The sequence below is a fragment of the Morone saxatilis genome, unplaced genomic scaffold (assembly GCF_004916995.1).
Source record: "Morone saxatilis isolate NCDOM2014 unplaced genomic scaffold, NCSU_SB_2.0 Contig22, whole genome shotgun sequence".
NCBI classification, from domain to species: Eukaryota; Metazoa; Chordata; class Actinopteri; family Moronidae; genus Morone; species Morone saxatilis.
Window position 1 is genome coordinate 11,273,582 of NW_023339785.1, and position 18,503 is coordinate 11,292,084.

General features: G+C 38.0%; 1 protein-coding gene across 2 annotated transcripts in view; it reads right to left on the reverse strand.

Moving 5' to 3' along the window:
* Window positions 1–630: 630 nt before the first annotated feature.
* The window catches only part of arhgef6 (Rac/Cdc42 guanine nucleotide exchange factor (GEF) 6), a 25,102-nt gene continuing 7,229 nt past the window's right edge, over window positions 631–18,503 (reverse strand). Inside the window, exons 6-22 of one of the 2 annotated variants that reach the window (XM_035668833.1) lie at window positions 17,854–17,906; window positions 17,491–17,585; window positions 16,825–16,920; window positions 15,792–15,914; window positions 13,538–13,676; window positions 13,174–13,233; window positions 11,838–11,984; window positions 9,784–9,870; window positions 9,564–9,645; window positions 8,394–8,509; window positions 8,090–8,254; window positions 6,892–6,912; window positions 5,057–5,153; window positions 4,530–4,616; window positions 4,307–4,406; window positions 3,955–4,009; window positions 631–3,184 (exon numbers count right to left, since the gene is read on the reverse strand). In XM_035668833.1, the coding sequence (XP_035524726.1) occupies window positions 3,062–3,184; window positions 3,955–4,009; window positions 4,307–4,406; window positions 4,530–4,616; window positions 5,057–5,153; window positions 6,892–6,912; window positions 8,090–8,254; window positions 8,394–8,509; window positions 9,564–9,645; window positions 9,784–9,870; window positions 11,838–11,984; window positions 13,174–13,233; window positions 13,538–13,676; window positions 15,792–15,914; window positions 16,825–16,920; window positions 17,491–17,585; window positions 17,854–17,906 (1,646 nt within the window). In that variant the 3' untranslated portion in view covers window positions 631–3,061. The remainder of the gene's footprint in view (window positions 3,185–3,954; window positions 4,010–4,306; window positions 4,407–4,529; window positions 4,617–5,056; window positions 5,154–6,891; window positions 6,913–8,089; window positions 8,255–8,393; window positions 8,510–9,563; window positions 9,646–9,783; window positions 9,871–11,837; window positions 11,985–13,173; window positions 13,234–13,537; window positions 13,677–15,791; window positions 15,915–16,824; window positions 16,921–17,490; window positions 17,586–17,853; window positions 17,907–18,503) is intronic. The other variant, XM_035668834.1, reaches the window with a different exon arrangement.

Below are 18,503 nucleotides of genomic sequence, written 5' to 3' on the forward strand. Positions count from 1 at the left end.
CATTCAAAAAGCTGAAATACTACTAGCTGAAACATGGTTTAAAATATATCAGTAATGTCAAGTATTCAGGATTTGTAGTAAATAGGCTAAAACATTAAAAGTCACTTTAATTGTCCTGTTAAAACACACATGTATAGATTAGACCTTGACCTAGTTTTTTTTTATTGAAACACCGAATGCATGAGTTATATCTACGTTTAACCTGCTTTGTGACTAGGTTTTAAATATACTTGGTGAGTAATATAAAAAAATGTCTACCCACCAACCCATCAAAAGCAAAATGCAACGCAGTTAGCACCTGAGACATAACAAAACCTAACAGCGAATTTCACATCACTGTCGTGGTGGAGCTGAACAGTGGAAAGTGTGAATCTTTATGGAGGTGTGTACAGATGCAGGCAGCACACCCTCACAGGATGTCATCTATGCTAGTCACCTTCCGTTCTGTAAAGGGGTTTCTTGCTACCGAATCTAAACAACCTACAAATTCCTGAACTGTACAGAGCAGAGTGCTGCATGGAAAAGCCTGTCTTAGTGGATTTTCCAGTTTAAATAAGGGAAAGTGCAGTCTATGCGGTGTGGTTTTCCATTTCTCACTTGGTGGAATTGAGGTAAAAAGCTAAACTCGAGTTATTATATTAAATTTTTAATAAAAGAATGACCATACCAAACACAAAGTACAGAGTGTCTAGAAAAACAAAGCATTACAATACTTGCAACAACAATAATTGCATAGAACAACCTCTCAAAAACAATACACAGTGGTTTGGAGACAAGATAAACAAGATGAAACCGGAGTTCAACCCCCCTCCCACCAGTAAGTGCTCAGTGAGGATTTTGGGAATTGAAAACTAGAGTATGTGGTACTTAATGAAAACAATTTAGATCACGGGAACAGCAATAATATTAATTTCAACAGCGAACATATGTTGAGACAGTCACACATGTGTACAGGAAGCAGACTCTCTGTAAGCATCCCAATAGGAATAGCAACTAAAAGGTCAGCACCTGAGCAAGCAGTTATTCCTCGCTGAAGTGCCCTTGAGCAAGACACTGACTCTGCCGCAGATGTGTTAGTGCTGCCTTGTACCCTGCACAGTGCTCTGACCTCCTTGTAATAGAGGTGCACTCAAAAACTGCACTTCGCAGACAAGGATTGTACAGTATTACAATATTATTACATTTTGCATCATTTGTGATGGAAATTAGGACCTGGTCAGTGACCTTTAAACAATCATCAATACCAAGAGACTTGATTAAATAAAAGGCAAATGGGAAACTACGAACAGCCTAACGGTGTGGTGGCTGAACCACATGGTCTTGGCCCTTTTTGGTTAATAAATTGGGTTAATTCATTCATTATTATTGCAATTTCTCCAGATCTGGCCCACCATGCCGAGTCTAACCCAGAGGTCAGCCAGTAAAGCTTATTGCATTTCACTTGCATCTACTGCTGCTCTGCGGTGCAGCAAGAGTAGATAACAGTGTTGACAGTGCACACACACTAAACCTCATGAGGAAATGTACCGCTGTGGGTCCTTAAATAGCATTCAAAGCCCTGTATGTTATTCAGACCCGATATACATACCCTACAGAGCCATTCTTCTTGAAATATTACAACAAACCATCTGTGACACTTTCAATATCATAAATCATGCATTTAGTCCCAGTTTGGTCTTAAACTCTTTTTTAAAGTTTATTGACCCCTTCGGGAGGCACTTAAACAGTTGAGCTCTACTCTACACCCACAAATAAATCTGCCTCTGTTTATTTCCTTAGTCTGTATCCATCAGCTCTGCGGGAGCCTGCTGAGAGGCTGCAAACAAAAACCTCTGAATTCTCATTCTGACTCATTATTAAATTTCATAATTCTTCCTCTTTTGTGATGGAAAAAAAAATGTCCCTTGGCCAAAACAAGGATATTTGTTTCTGTCTTTACACATCAGTGTAGTTTCATAAAATTCCAGACTGATGTAAAGGCAGCAAAACTATATCTATAAGGCTAAAATCACAATTAAATGCTTGGGTGAACAATAAATAAAGATAAAAAAAAAAAAAAGGAAATCCAAAATAAAGCAAGGCTATGTAATTAATATGTTAAAATGATACTTGAATACATTTTAGTTAGAAGTAGAGTAGGGTTGACATCTTTGTCATTATTTGCATACTCTTGTATAATAAATGATACATAGTTTAGCTTTTTCTATTCTATTATGCAGCTGCATCCCTGATAGCTTTGGACTATATATCTTGATTATCACATTTCTGATGCAGAATTCATACTGTAAAAACACTGTACATTCATGCAGTTAAATAAACAGTGAAGGGCTGCAATTGGAAACAACTGAAGGATGAGCTAACCTGTTTGGATTGTTTAAACACCAACAAAAACAGCCTGGAAACTTGAATTATGAATGTCTAGAATCTTACAAAAATGCACAAGCTCATGAAAGCTCAATTAATTAATTTCCCAACTGGGCGTCTTTGTGACAAAGTCATGATGTGAAGGGAAGAAAATAAGTCTGCTGTGTAACAGAAGTGCATGCAGGAGAACACCTATTGGACTTGGATGGCTTTGTACTCCTTTTCTATTTCCAACAGAAGCGAAAGAAGCAGCAGAGAACTTGTTTTGTTCTTGTCTAAAATTGTTGCGTTTGCTGGGGAGTGTTCACAGTGCCAGTCGCCAAGAGGCCGCATGTTTTGACAAACGTGATCAGTCTTAGTTTAGCTGAGCTGCTTCATGAAGAGGCATATGTGTGGTCTCATCTAGTGAGGCTGGATCAGGAAGACAGAGTAAGATTTCATCGAAATGTCACATCGAGCTCCAGCACTTGAAGCGAAGAAACTCCCAAGCATCATCGTCAGAGAGGCAGGTCCAACTCTGCTATGCGTGATTGAAATATGAAGACAAGATATGGATAGACAAATACACACACATACACACCTGACCCCTCCACAAGCATGCATACATAAATGTACCCATACATACATATACACACACACACACACACACACACACACACACAGCCACACTAGAATGAGGATGGTCGTATGGATGTGTTCAGTGGCTGCCGTCATCCCAAGTACAATCATTCTTCTGCTTGGCCAGTTTTCGAACCACTCTCTCCAGCTCTTTGCGAGACTTTTGCTCTTCTTCCAGAAACTGCTTCATCCATTTATTCTCCTGTAAAAAAAAATAAATACATTCAAAAACAACACACACACACACATCACACACACACACACACACACAACACACACACACACACACACACACACACCCAATGGCAGCGTTACAGAACTTTATTTATTCTGCACAAAATATATAATTGGGAAAAACAAACTTTAGAAAAAAATATTATAAAACTGTTGTGATGGAGATTTAACGCCATTAACTGGCTTACATCTGTTTTGAAACCTCAATCTATACTGGAAACTTGGAAGTTGGATCAAAAGGAGGACATTTCCTTTGGATATAGGAGGGAAACAATTTATACTAACAGTACAACTGGATGATGCAGACTTGTGTTGCTCCTGTTAAACTAAATAAATATAATGACAATGTTGCTAAATACATGTTTTAAATGTAAAAAGTCCCATAGAAGTCGGAGTTACATTTTGTGGGGGAGAAAAGTGGGAAGAAAGTAAGGGAAACAAAAAAGTGTTTTTGTCACGTTTATTTGTATATGCGGCTGAATGTAATTAGTAAATTTGATTTTAAAAAACAAACAATGTAATCAGTTTTGGTTTTCTGGTATTCTCATGTATTGATATTTGCCTTTAAGCAAATCATATTTCGGTTGAGCTTTTGTCTATTACCACATCTGTAACCCCCCATAAATGTCAGCAAGCACAGCGGCAGCAATGAGAAGTAGGACACAACTATGTGGCTGACCTATGTACAAACACATACACATAATGGTGTAGAAGTGAGAGATGATTGCAAATATTTACCTTTTTCAGTTCATGAACCTCATCCTTTAAAGCATACACAGCATCAACCAGGCTCCTGAAAGAAAAACAAAGAAAATATGTTAAACTTTGCTGAACAATATTAATAGTTTTTTTTTTTCCTTCTCCTTTTCATTTAAAACATCTTTTGCATATCATGGTTATGCTGGCTTCCAATTCAAAGTCATTTTGTGTGAAGATTCATGCCTCAACAGCCTTAATAGGATCAATATCACATTTCTGAATCTAATTACAGAGAAAATCAGGATCCAGATACAAATGATAACAGTATGGCAAATAGGCTTTCATTTACTTGTTGTGTAACAGTGAAAACCTAGAGTAACAACAGGCTTACTTTTCCTCAATAACCGTCTGCCCGTTGCTCTTCATCTCCTCCACAATGATCTTCTCTTCCTCTGGCAGAAGCACCTGAGGGACACACTCTTTCCGCACCGCTGCATACACACAAATGAATGAGAAAGCTTGAGTCATCAAGCTGTATCAGCTGTTGAAGATGTGCTATTTAAAAGGGCATTAGACAATGTGTTTCTGTGATTTTTGACTCAAAACCCACACACCTGTGGTGGTCTGGTGCAGGCTGGCTCCCGTACAGTACGCCTCAATCACCCTCAGTATCTGAGCGTCCTCCTCCAGGGCGGCCGTGCCTGGAGGAGCGTGAGATTGTAAGTATCATTAATACACACTTTATTTCATTCAGCAGATGGTGTCAAACACACATTACTGGGTTTGTTTAAGGGTAGCCACTGGACACAATCATGAAGAACAAATTTATTCAGATAATAAGAATCACACACTGCCCTGATGCAATGAACATACAATCACATTAGAGGAGGAGGTTGTGTAATGTGAACACACTTCTGTATTATTCATGTAAAGGATGGCCTCAGGTGTGGACTACTGATTTTCCACACACCGACAACATTTTTGTTGCAACGATCAAGCTAATTCACACAATACGTCAGCTGTACATCTGAATTTTACTTGTGCTCCAATTCCATATTTCAGTTTTACTTTAAAAATCAACCATAGCAATAAAATTCACTCCTCCCATACATTTTATATTATAGTAACATAAAAGTCTTACTTTTCCTAGTCTGAACCTCGTCATCAGAGGGCTTGCGCTCTTTCTTCCTGTTGCCTGGCAGAAACTTCTTCATGGGCCGCGGGCTCTTGCTGGAGTCCTGCAGGAGTGCAACATTAAATTCAGTGCATCTCTCTACACGCACACACATATGCACACACACGCAAAACACACACTGCTACAGACACCTGTAAAGCCAAGGCTCCAAACAGAATGCAAAGCTTAAAAGGATGCACATCCCTTATGAACAAACGACATCAAAGAACAAAATTCCAACAACAAACAAGGCAGCAAGCATGTGATGATGACTGTGACCAGACCGGCCAGCTAATCTGTCCGTGCTAATATGAATCCTGCCTAACAGGGCTACACAAACCAAGGCAAACCAAATCAAATCACATTTAATAACATATTATTTCAAGTACTTCTTATATCACAAACATTGAGTCCTGTCAGCGAAGTCAGTAATATTCAAGGTTACCTGAGAATACAACGAGCCATGAGAAAGGAAGCTGTGATCACATTTGACATTTGTTTTGTACATTCTTTCAACCCACAATGCTGTGGTTTTATGAATGAGAGGTTGGGGTCTGAAGACAAGCGCACCGACTGTTGAGCTGAGGTGTGATGAATAATTAACTAATGAAAGGAGTTTAGTCATGGTGATGTGCTTATACCCATGTAGACGGGTGGTGCTAACCTGTGACTGACTAAACATCATTTTCTTAGAACACTTTACATGATGGGATCTGCCCCATGGCCATGCCCTTGGCTGGAATGGAGAAGCTTTGTCAAACTCACCATAGGAAAAAAGAAGTCAGTTCAGGGGGCATCCTTAAACTCTACCACTGACTCCTAAAAGTCCCTTATGAGAATCAGGGGGAATCTTTGAGTGCGTTGTGTCTCGTAGAACTTCTGACAGACTCAGTGAGTCACATTACTGCTGGTGCACAAGACAAAGCGCATTTTGTGCGTTTGTGTACCGAGGTTCTCTCTCCTTATTGGTTTGGTGCTCTGGGATTGGGATTGTGTACAACACTGGGAGGGAGAGGTGAAGTAGGGTGGTGTGCCAATAGCAATTCAGTGGCACGTTGCAGTTTTTGTGCCAAGATTGGCAGCGTTAAGCTCCATCCCCCTGCTTGGAGTACACCCATAGTGAATTATGCACAGCGCACACGTGTTCTCTGATATTTACACTGTCACATTAAGGCTGCATAATTTATTTTTATAGCCACTTGGCACAGGCACAAGGCCCTGACATATGGTCGCCTTATAAAGTTATTGTGGCTAATATTTTAAACAATTGCCTACACATCCAGCAAAAATAGAGGAGCTTTATAGAGCATTAATTTGGAGTTTGTCGAAAGCCACCTGGCAAAAAATGAACGTGTCTAATTACATTGCACTATTCTTACTCCATTATGCATAGAAAACAAACTACCGCTGATCATTCAAATGTGCAAATACATTCAAGGCTGAATGACAGTTGCGCTCTGTGTCTAGATTTCCAAAAATAGCACCCCCGGTAGAAATGAGTAGTATTGCTACAACAGAAAGGTTTTTTGAATAAATAAATGATACCATACGCGGTGACTGACACCTTGACTGACTGCAGAGAATGAGGGGGAAAAAAAGAGCAGACACGCAGGGCTACAGAAAACAGGAAACCAACTGATGACAATGAGGGAGGAATAAAGCAAACAGAGCAATGGCATGCCAGCTCAACATTGGGGCAAACACACACACAGGCAACCCCATCCCGCCCCATCTTTCAAACCACATCCTTACCCCCCCTTCTCACACACTCACACACACACAGATAGAAACACTAGCCTTACCTTCATGATATAAGACATCCTCTACAGAAGGCAAGATGGGGAAAGAGAGAAAAAAGGGGAAATGTGCATGAAAAAATACGATGAGCGAAGGATGTGATAGAGAGTTAATGGTGAACATTTTTGCACCCTGTCTGCCATTCACCCATTCTTTCTCTAAGCAGAATAGGGTGACTACCTCATGTGAAAAAAAATTAAGGAAAGATATAAAGAAGAAATGGAAAACTTGCCAGAGAGGTGGTCATGCATTCAGAGGACTGTGCATGCAAGAGTAAATGTGTGAACTTGGTGTTAAAACAGTACAGCGAAGCACTGTGTATATGATAACTGAAAGTTTAACAGTGCTGACTGATAACTGTGCAAAAGCTTCTACCTCCCACGTGGACCTGAGCGAGAGTCAACACACTCAAAGAGAGGTAACTCATAAACAGTAGCTCACTCAGCGTTCTCCAGTGCCAGTCAGAATTAGTGATCATGCTGCTTTTACTGGAATTTACTTCCTCAGAACATAAATCACAACCTGCCATGTTTCAGTTGAACCTGCAGTAGCTTTAAATCTTTTTTCTGTATTAATATTTGTTGCAGCTTTTCACCGTCAACATGTACTATATCTAGCTGGCCCACGCACTGTGCTAAGTACTAATCTATATATTTCCTGTTGTCATCACAATGAAGTATGAGGTTTTTAAAAGCGTGTGACCACATATAGTTATTGTCAACTTGTCAAACATCACAAACAAGTGAGTGAATAATAAGAATAGTACTGTTCCTGCTACTGATGGACACAAATATTCAGCAATAGCAGAAATATTTGTAATCCACCATGTATAAAGACTAAAAACGTACATAACAAACGGCTAACATGGCAACAGATTACAACTTGTGGTGTATCCGATCGCACCACTAAATCGATTCTCATCTTTGGTGTGCTTCTATCTTTTACCTGTTACTTAATAAAAATTAATGGATTAAAGGTGTGTGTCAATGTGTTATTTGTGTGTCTGATGGGAAATGTTGAGTAAAACAGGACACTGGAGGTCTGTATAGAGTACAGACAGAAACAGGGGACAGAGAGGGGGCTTGTAGAGGAGGGGGACTTCTTGCAGTTTCTGACTAATAGTGTGCTGCCCGACTGCTTACAGAGAGATAGAGACATATCAAGCTTGTGTAGGTTTGTTTGTGCATCTCAACATACTCCTACCTCTTTGTATCCCAGGGCAGCAGAGGGCTTGAGGGGAGGTGCGGGACGCAGGCAGCTGAGAGACCAGGGCTTGCTGATCTTCGGCGGCTCTAGGGGGCCACGACTGACAACGCTGAGGTTGCCCAGCTGGGGCAGGTGAGTGGGGGTACCGACCATGCTCAGCGGCTAGAAAAGTGCGAGAATTATTCGTGCAACTTAAGATGAGTAAACTGTCACCTCAGATTTGTCACACTTTTGGTATCGTTTTGACTTTATACTGTATATATGTGTGTGTGTATGTGTTAATATGTGTCTGTACCCTAACCTTTGAGATGGTGCCTGCAGGGCTGCCACCTTTGGTAAAGGGCTGAAGGTGCTCTAGCCACTCCTGTAACTCCTGGGCACTGCTACAGAACACTGTAATACGGTCGATCATGCCTCCTGCAGAGTCAACACATGCATAGAGCAGCTCATTTAAGGCATGTAGGTATCATTTAGAAATTCAATTAAGTTTTTTAATCATTCCGTGCTTTTCAAAACAAAGTTACAAAGTGCCTTACATGGCCGAAACCAGGATTAAAACATTTCAGGAGCCACGAGGCTAAAAATAAGATCATAAAAATGAAAAAGTAACAGAGGTGACGTAGAATAAAAGAAAATACAACAGAATAAAAGACCCCCATCAGTAAAAATAAATAGATAAAACATATTGCAAAATTAACCAAAATGGGGCAAATAAACAGGCAAAATATAGAATTTAAATAATAAAATAACCATAGCTAATATATAATAAATAACAATAATAGTAATACAATATTAGACATTAAGAATATGAACAAAGAAAAACAGGGATATGTTTTAAGAAGTGATTTAGACCGGCAAAGATTCTATTTCCCATTTACATCTTTAATTAAGTCAGTTTGAACCTTTTCACTAGAGTCCTGGTATGGCAGTCTGAATGTACAAAACAAAAAAAGACTGGGTAATATTATCAAGGTGGTCAGCTAGATCATTAAAAAGCAGCAGTCCTCCTTGTCAGACATATTTTATCACCAGGATTCACTTGTGCAGACCATCCGGTCTTTGTTTCCCTTAAAGTCAGAAGTACATGGTCCCAGGGCAAAGTGTAATAGATTTCAATTCCCTAGTGCAATACACATGTTTAACTTGCACAAAAGGTAATTGTTACCTTGTAACTATGCACTTTTTGCTTATGCTTAGCACCATAGAACTTTATTTTATCCTATAAAAATACATCTTTGTATTGATGTTATTGGTATGGCGTTATGAGTCTACTGTCATTGTTTATCTGACCTGAACTATACAGCATAATTCATGTGAAGCAACAGGTTTTGGTGATTGTCATGGTGGATTTTTTTGGGGAGGTTAAGGGATTAAGGATTAAGGGATTAGCAATTTAAAGTTTCAAATGTACTGGATTACCTGAATCCATCTCAATATGTAATGTAAACTAAAGAAGTGGGGTGATGCAAACCTGTGATGTCAAAGGCATAGTGGGCATTGTCTGAATCCTCCGCATGTCTTGTTACTGTGGTGCCTGTCAGGGACAGTCGTCCCTGAATGCAACAAACAAAGGAAGAAGAAATAAAACACCGCTTCATAGGTAAGACATATGTGGTATGTAGTTACCACCTTAAAATAATGAAGTAAAGTTTCCTTTTATAAGAGAAGGTTCATGGTATGGTGTACCTCACCTGATAAATGAAGCCACTCATTCGGGGACTGGCAGAAAGCATGACTAACACATTGGGGAAAAGCATTAGATAGCGCTCCTCTTTTTCCTGGAAGAGAGAGACAAAAAAAAAAAGATTTGGTTGCCATGTGACCTACTAGTAACTAGTTTGTGGCTGCAGCAGGTTGGCTGGTAAAACAGAAGGGTTTTCAATTATGGCTGTTGTTTTTTTATTCGTCAGTGACAGGAAGTAGGGAATGAGATGCAAGATAATTATCGGGGCCAATAAATGAACAGCCAATAACAGGAAATTTACAATATTATGTATTATTCCGGTAATTCAATTCTAGTCGATAAATGATTGGTTGATCATTTATATTGCATTCTTATGCAAAACATTTCATAGGCTTAATGCTCTATGAAAGCCAAAGTATATTTAGTAAAGTTTTTGACTAGAAAAATAAATAAAAGAGTCAGAACTGTTCTTTTTTTTTTAGTCTTTTAAATTTGGTTAGGTCAGAACTATAGAATATTAAATCTTCATTCTTTGCTCACTACTTATTAGCTTGTCTTACCCTCAGATGTGCAATAATAGTATTAGAAATGAGACATTAAGAATAAAAAACAGGCTTTTTTTTTTTTTTTTTATATAAAAGGGATATGTTTTAAGAAGTGATTTAGACCAGCACAGATTTTTACCTATGGAGGCTTAATGTCTTTGATGTTGACCGTAAATTGACGGTGCTGTTTTATACATCTTTCATTGAGTCAGTTTGAACCTTTCCACTAGAGTCCCGGTATGGCAATCTTAATGTAAAAAACAAAAAAAGACTGGGTAATATTATCAAGGTGGTCAGCAAGATCATTGGAAAGCAGCAGTCCTCCTTGTCAGACATATTTTATCACCAGGTCTTGGGGAGAGCAGGATCCATTTGTGCAAACCATTCTGTCTTTGAGGCATTTGATTCTCCCTTCAGGTCAAAATACAGGGTCCATACTGTGCATATTCTACTGGTTATGAATGGTTAGCTGCAGCTGAACCTGTTCACCAAGCTGGATGTGAAACCCTCTTTATTGCAGATGCTAGAATATCTTATCTCAAGTTAGCAATTAGAAATTAGTTTGCTAAACAATGCTATTGCTTGGAAAAGATGATAAGCTCTACCTTCTGATAAGAACTGCAGAGCTGCAAAATAAACATGGTGAATATTACGGTGGTTGGAAAGTGGTTGGCAGTGATTAAAAGATACTGAATTCAAATGTCTATCTTGGGCTTTCTTCCAACCACCGACTCAGAGTCGACCCCTACACAGAAACCACACAAGAAAGAGTCCTACACAGGTTTCTGTTTTGACTGTTGAGGGGCATACTGAAAAAGCAAAAAGGAGCATAGCACTGTAACACACACGGTTCATGGGATGTTAGAACCCTACAACACCTTTGGGCAAAGAATAATGCTTCCCATTTGTTTTAAATAATGACAGGGGGTGCTACGTTTCCGAATTTAAATTATCACCAGTACCCGTTACTCGAAAGAGTGAGACTAAAAATTTGATTATCAATCTAAAACAAAAGGTGACACATAAAGACCCCATATAAAAAGATTCAGGCTGTTGAGAGATTATCTGATGGATTACTGAGTCACTTGGACTCATGTATTGGGTTTAATTTGAAGACTGAAATTAGAAAAAAAAGTTACTGAGCAATTATGACAACTGCATGTCTAATTGCTAGTATGTGTTATAGTGGAGAAGGAGAGGTAATGTATGTAGTTGGCTTCATTGAGAAATGGACATGGCCTTTTAAATGTGTAATGACAGTAAAACTATTCCAAAGTATTTTAGAGATGGGAAAGAAACACACAGAAGTCCTTCTTACAGTCTTCTCTGTACATACAAATGTTGTGCTTAGTAATGCATCCAAATCCTGTAAGAGTTTTCCTTCTACGATCCCCATCTACTAATCTACAGCTTTCACTAAAACAGCCAAATCCTAACAATTAGATGGACACAAAAATGTACAATTAACGTAAGTTCTGGTCATCTTGGGATGTGTCAAACCTGACACGTCTCTCACCTCACTGGATCCGTTTTTGACGTGGACCTGAGACATGTAGGCCACGTGACCCAGGCTCTTCATGCTGTCTCCCTCCCAGGCCCGCACTGGTTCTGACAAAATCTGGAGCTCCAGGTTCTTGCGCTTCCGCAGATCCTGGCACTGTGTCTAAACACGCGCGCACACACACACAAATAATATAATGAATTAATATAATTCCTAATAATTCATTAAAACAGTGAGATACACACATCTTATTTGGGCTACTTTGGAAATAACTTTGCTATTCATTAATCATTTCTACCAAATATGTGACACGAAATTTGTGCTTGCTTACTGGTAACTATAGTATTTTATGGAAGCTTTTGGTTGAACATCATGCTCTCATAGAAATACTGAGTAACGAGCAGCAGGGTATTTTTTTCCCACTATGGATATGGCTTTAGAAACGTAAGCATTAACTTCCATATTTACTGTGTATGTGATTTTCTTTTTTTTTTTTTACTTCTTTGTCAGAGGTATATGGAGTAACCTGAAACATAAAGTAGAACATTTTCAGGTGCCAGGCAGGGGCTCTCCCTCTTCAAACAGGAAAAATGACAATGCAACATCTGTCATTTTCCACTTCACATTATACAAAATTCTGATTTGGTAGACGGCGCACTGCAGATGAGATGTAACCAGCATTTCTTAAGCACCTGCCCACCCAACCACACATTCAACAAGCAAAATGAGACTTGCAAATTACAATAGTCTGTACTGTGGGATGGTTTTTTTCCCGCTTTCCTTTGCAGCCGTGCCGAAGAGACATGTGAGTCACCTCATCTATTTTTACTAGGAACTATACTGGGGAAATTGTGTCTCAAAGTGATCGCTAAGGTACAATGCGGTTGCTCGTTTTCTTCTTCAACTCCTCTGAAAGAGCATTTCGGTTCACACCCACTATAGGAACGACACGATCACACAACATGCAGACGAGAAGAAGCTCGGCCAACTTTCATTTCTTTTCTTTTCCCCATTGCCACAGTTGTGCTTGATTATGAAGTGCTATGTTATGTGTCACAAAGGTGACATCATAAATTTGACAAGCAGATTTAATTCAGCCATATTTTATCCTTTAAACAAAAACAGTCTTGAATTTTGTTGTGAAAATAAATAGATAAACGAACAAAAAAAAAAAAAAATCCAGCACATTTACAATTCAATAATTGACAAGTCACATGAGAGGCTTACAGGTTCTTTAACTAAGCCTTGTTATGTAATAAGAGGAAGCCAGATCCCTGGTGGATATTAGCAAAGATGATATAGTTTGAGGGTAGTTGAAACATGCAGAGTCCCCTGGACGTCCCAGACTTACCACTAGGCCCCTAAATGCTGCTGTTGCCTTTACAATGTCAACATAGTCTGGGTGGGCTTCCTGTGGCAAAAAGAAACAACACATCAGATCAAACATAGTCTATATTAAGCCTGAGTGTGAAAGCAACGCAACTAAACACACCATGTATGCTGTAATATAAACAAGAAGTCAGAGATTTTGTTTTTAATACATTGTCACATAGTCATTTAGTTTTTAAGGTTAAATCAAATCAACAAAATCTAAATAGCTGAAAGCTGACTAAACTATGAAATATACAGCATATTATTTTGAATACGTTATGTATTAAACACTATTATTTCAGTATGTATTTAGACATTTATATGTATTTTATTTTCTCCTGTACCTCCACATGTCTCTCCAGCTCCTGCAGCAGGGTGGGGTATTTGTCGAGCCTCATGAAGGGCTTACTGAGACTGGTGGTCAGGGTGAGGATCCCTGGAGCACTGGCTCCATGGCTCTCCATGAACTTGTCTAGCTCCTCACTGTTAAAACACACACATATATAGATTTCTGATGACATGAGAAGTTAATGGTACCATAACACCATTAATGCTAGCACAAAAAACAATATTAGTGATTTTATCTCTAATATTTAGTGCACATTTAACATTTATTTCAATATAAAGTTGATCATTTCACTACATATGTCTGTGGCTGCAGATGGTACACAGACACAGTAGGGCTAGTATTCCCGTATTTTGCAGACAATACTGGTTTTACAGTCAATTTTCATATCTGCTACATAATGTTAGAGAGTAATTTCTTCAACATTGTGTTACTTGTGTAGGTTAATTTAAGAAAATTAGATCCAGTGAAAGCTAAACTACATAACTGCTTCCAGATATGGCAACATGTCTACTGTACATAGTAGATTTATTTCCGTGGTACAGTATCAATATCACATTTTCTAAATAATAAATGTAAAACAACCCAGTTTCTAATGAATTTTATCATTGCCGTAACTAACACTGTGATAAACATTGAGAATATCACACCTGTGATGCATGTGAGAAAGGACCTCAGGAAACTGTAATGGTGCTGGCTTATAAGTTTAAAAGACAGCACAAAGTACATCAGCAACTGGACTGCAACACTCATTGCAAACCTGAAAACACGGTTTGAATGTCACACCATTCATGAGTTTCCATGAGCCAAAACTTAAAATCATACAGTATCCTGTAGCAACACTACCTGGTAACACCGGGTAAATGTTCACAAAATTGTTCCTGCAACTGACTGAATGCAAATGTGCTTACTGTGAAAAAAGTGCCTCGCTTGCCTGTCAACATAACCACAACTTCATATATCCTGTCAACAGTCGGCTTCCTGTGTGTAATTCAACTTCATCTGCAGCTCACAATATCAAACCCGACTAGCCACTTCTACATTATTAAGCATTGTACCATTTAAAATAGCACCACGGCCATTTTGCTATTTCACAGTGACTGAAATCTATACAACACATTTAACAGCAGCTCCCACTCAATGAGAATAATGCATTTTAAAAACGTGATGACTTTTAGCACAGTTACTCTGTGTGACAACTCTGACTCGGTTTAGCCTCCTGGTCATTTACAGATGGGAAGAGACACCTTGTGGTTCAGAGCTAAACTACAGCTCATCAACAAACAAACAGAAACATCACACAGTAGCTTGTGAAATCACACAGCAGTGACCCAAATTATTGTGAAAAAGAAGAAAGCAAGCATAGTTTAAATGCTTCTAACATATTAGAGTGCATGTCCATCAAATTGTAATTTTCCATTTTCAGATTTTCCATTTGAATACTTTTTAGGGGCCCAAAGAGGCAAAACTATAGAGAACTCCATAAGATAAAACTAAGATAAGAAATACCTTTGTGAAATAAAGATAATTTGTGTTGCAGAATATTTGTAGTTTTTCTTCGTATTTCCTACCCAGGAAATCACCTCAGTTCACCCTTGTGACCCCTTGCTTAAATGATATAGTTTTAGGTATTTTAAGAATTTAAGGACTATTTTCAGACTGTGCACGCTCCACATTCCTACTGGCTATTTTACAAAGAATACCATACCTGCATTGTTTGTATTATCTACAAATTACAGAAACACTTGACTAGACTTTTTATGTTGTTGGTCACATTGCTTTTTATATACATTTACATACTTATCTATTGTTTTCACCTACTTGAAATGTAACTGTTATATTGCTAGCTATATAACAGTTCAGTGTTTATTTTGACCTATCTTTGTTCAGCTTTGTTGTCATTGGTTTTAGCTGTATGTTATTTATATCTCTACTCTCCTGGAACTATTTGTAACATTGAAAGCAACGGAAAACCAGAGTCAAAATCCTTGTTTATGTACACATACCAATAAAGCTGTTACTGATTTTAAGCTTCATCAGTTGAGTGAGTCCATTACTATGAGGCATTAAATTCAATCAAAAGCATGAAAACCTCAACCTGAAATTTTGACTTAATGACATAACACAGTTGTCATGTGACGGCAGGGCTATACATTTGCACTATTGATCTCAGTTCTCAAAAACCTTGATGATTTAAAAATAAGACTTAAATGTTATGGTAGTGAATGGCTGATTTGTGCGCAGGGACTGACCTGTGGTCAGTGAGGATGCAAACAGTTGAAGGGTGGCTGGAACAGTAAGCAAGGTACAGGGTCTTGATCTGACACATCTGGTTTAAATAGCAGCCCGCCACTCGCTGCTGGCCCTCTGACACTCTGAAAAGTCGGGAGACAGAAAAAAGGTTAGAGAGGTGAAAAGAGTGAAGAAAGAAGACAAGGGTTGGCTAAAGAGGAGAGATATGTTAAAACACTGAGATTGTAATGATGATTTCCAAATAACTGAAAAGCTGCCATTATTCGGGGCATCTGTTTTTTCCTGTCAAAGATATTTTACTGACAGGTACAAAACAAGACCAGTCTTGCATGTTTGAAACCTTGCAGAATGTCTCTGACTCCCTCTCTCTAATAATTTCTCAGACTAACACCACAAAACTATAACTTTCTTTAACAAAACTGGATTTTTGTTCGAAGGCGTCATCCTTTAATGATATACCTTTTAAGTATTTTAAGAATTTAAGGACTTTTTTTCAGACTGTGCACGCTCCACATTCCTACTGGCTATTTTCCAAAGAATACCATACCTTCTAAGATGTATGAATGCATTTTCCTTCCCCCAAAACAGCCATTTTGTTTTCAGTAGCTGTGTACTTGTGTGATTTTCCATTGTAGTGCATGAATTAATGCACCAAAAGACATGCAGATTTTTCAGATCACAAAGATGTGCAAAGACAGTAACTTTGAGAAAGGTATATTGGGCTGCATGATCACTATGATCGATAACCTATTTTTGTAGTCTTTGCAAGTTGATATATGTATCATGAAGAAAATAAGAGGAAGATGTGTCTGGGGGGAAGGAAGTGATTGCAAAAATAAAGTCAAGAATAGTATGCTTTGCAGAACACTTGGCAGTAATGTATAATAATGTTTAGAGTTTAGTAAGTGAGCACTGTCCTGTAAAGGCATTTGATAGTGCTGTGGTCCAAACATTGCTTTCCACTGAGACTGTTATAACAATAGTTGAATATAACTGATCAGACAACAAAGGATCACATTCATCATGACTTACTTTGTACAGTCCTCTAAAGCCACACATAGTCCTTGCTGGAAGGTGAGGATCTCCTCCAGGTTTCCACACAAGGTGGCGCTGTCTGCGCTGCTCAGCCTGAATATACACATATTTAGCATAAGTGGAGGCATAAGGACTGTCCTATAACATGGCTGATGAAATATGAAAGTGCCGTGAACATGATCATCTATTAATATCATTTATTAACTTATTTCTAAAAATGTTAATTTCATATGGTAATCAAAGAGTTCTGTGGGAATCCACATTGCCCTCAGCCTTAAAAATGTCCAGTGTGTAGGATTTAGCTGTGTAGTTGCAGATCCTAACTCCCTCGCTTCACTCTCTCCTTCCAAGTGTGAAGGAGAAACTATAGTGGCTGAGAAATGCCCCAATCTACAGCCAGCGTTTGGTTTGTGCCCTCTGGGCTACTCTAGAAACATGGCAGTTCAACATGGCTAACTCAATGGAAGGTGACCTGCGGCATCTGAAGATATAAAAGGCTCATTCTAAATTAACAAAAACATAAAGATTCCTATATTCAGTTGATTATACACTTATAAAAACATAGTTATGCCTATTATATTATATTACACATTGCAAACAGATCCTCCTAAATGTTACACACTGGACCTTTAATGGATCTGTCACACTTGTGATTGCTCTTACTTGTCGCTGGCTTGGAGGGGTCGTAGATAACAACTCAGCACTGTTTGCAATTCCTTGACAAACTCCCGCTCATGTTCCAATATGTCCTGTACAACCTGCAGACGCAGCACAATCAGCAGAATACTTAGTTACTCAGATTCCAGGAAATAACAGTATTTCGCAAAGGAACATTTTTCAGTTAAAACTGGGAAACTGGGAAAATTACTTGCAGTACTTTGAAGTTGACATCAAAAACAGGAAAACTCCAGTTATGTTTTCTCCAAAAACAGTTAAGATACAATAAGTATTATCAAGACCTGCGTAAAAACACAGATTTTTTTTCTAAATGTTTATATTGTACATATACATGCAATTTTGACTCACCACGCTGTAGTAGTTCTTGGTCAGCTGAGTTCCTTTAGGAGACACTGGCTTTTCTGTAGAGGAGATATGAATATTAGAGAGCTTCTCAGAACTAATTGATAATAAATCACCATAAAGAGTCAGGAAACATCTTTAGTGACCTACACAAATTACAATGAACAACTGAAAAAATGGACTAAAGAGACCTCAGTATTTCTATCTCATATTATTTTATTTTATGTATTGTTAATTAGTGTTTATACTGGTGTATAAGTGTTGGAACACAAATATATAAAAACAAATTTAAACAGAACAATGCCACAGCAACATTATAATCTACTACACCATACACTTCGAAAATAAGGTGCAAGTTACCATACAAATTTAGCTAAATGTTTACTATATATTAATAATATACACACATATATAATATATATATATATATATATAAATAATATATATAAATAATATTTATATATATATATATATTATTTATAAATTATATATATAATATATATAAAATATATGCATAAAATATGTTTTTTTATATATATATATATATACACACATACACACATACACACATATACATATACATATACATATATATATACACACACACATATACATATACATATATATATATACACACATATACATATACATATATA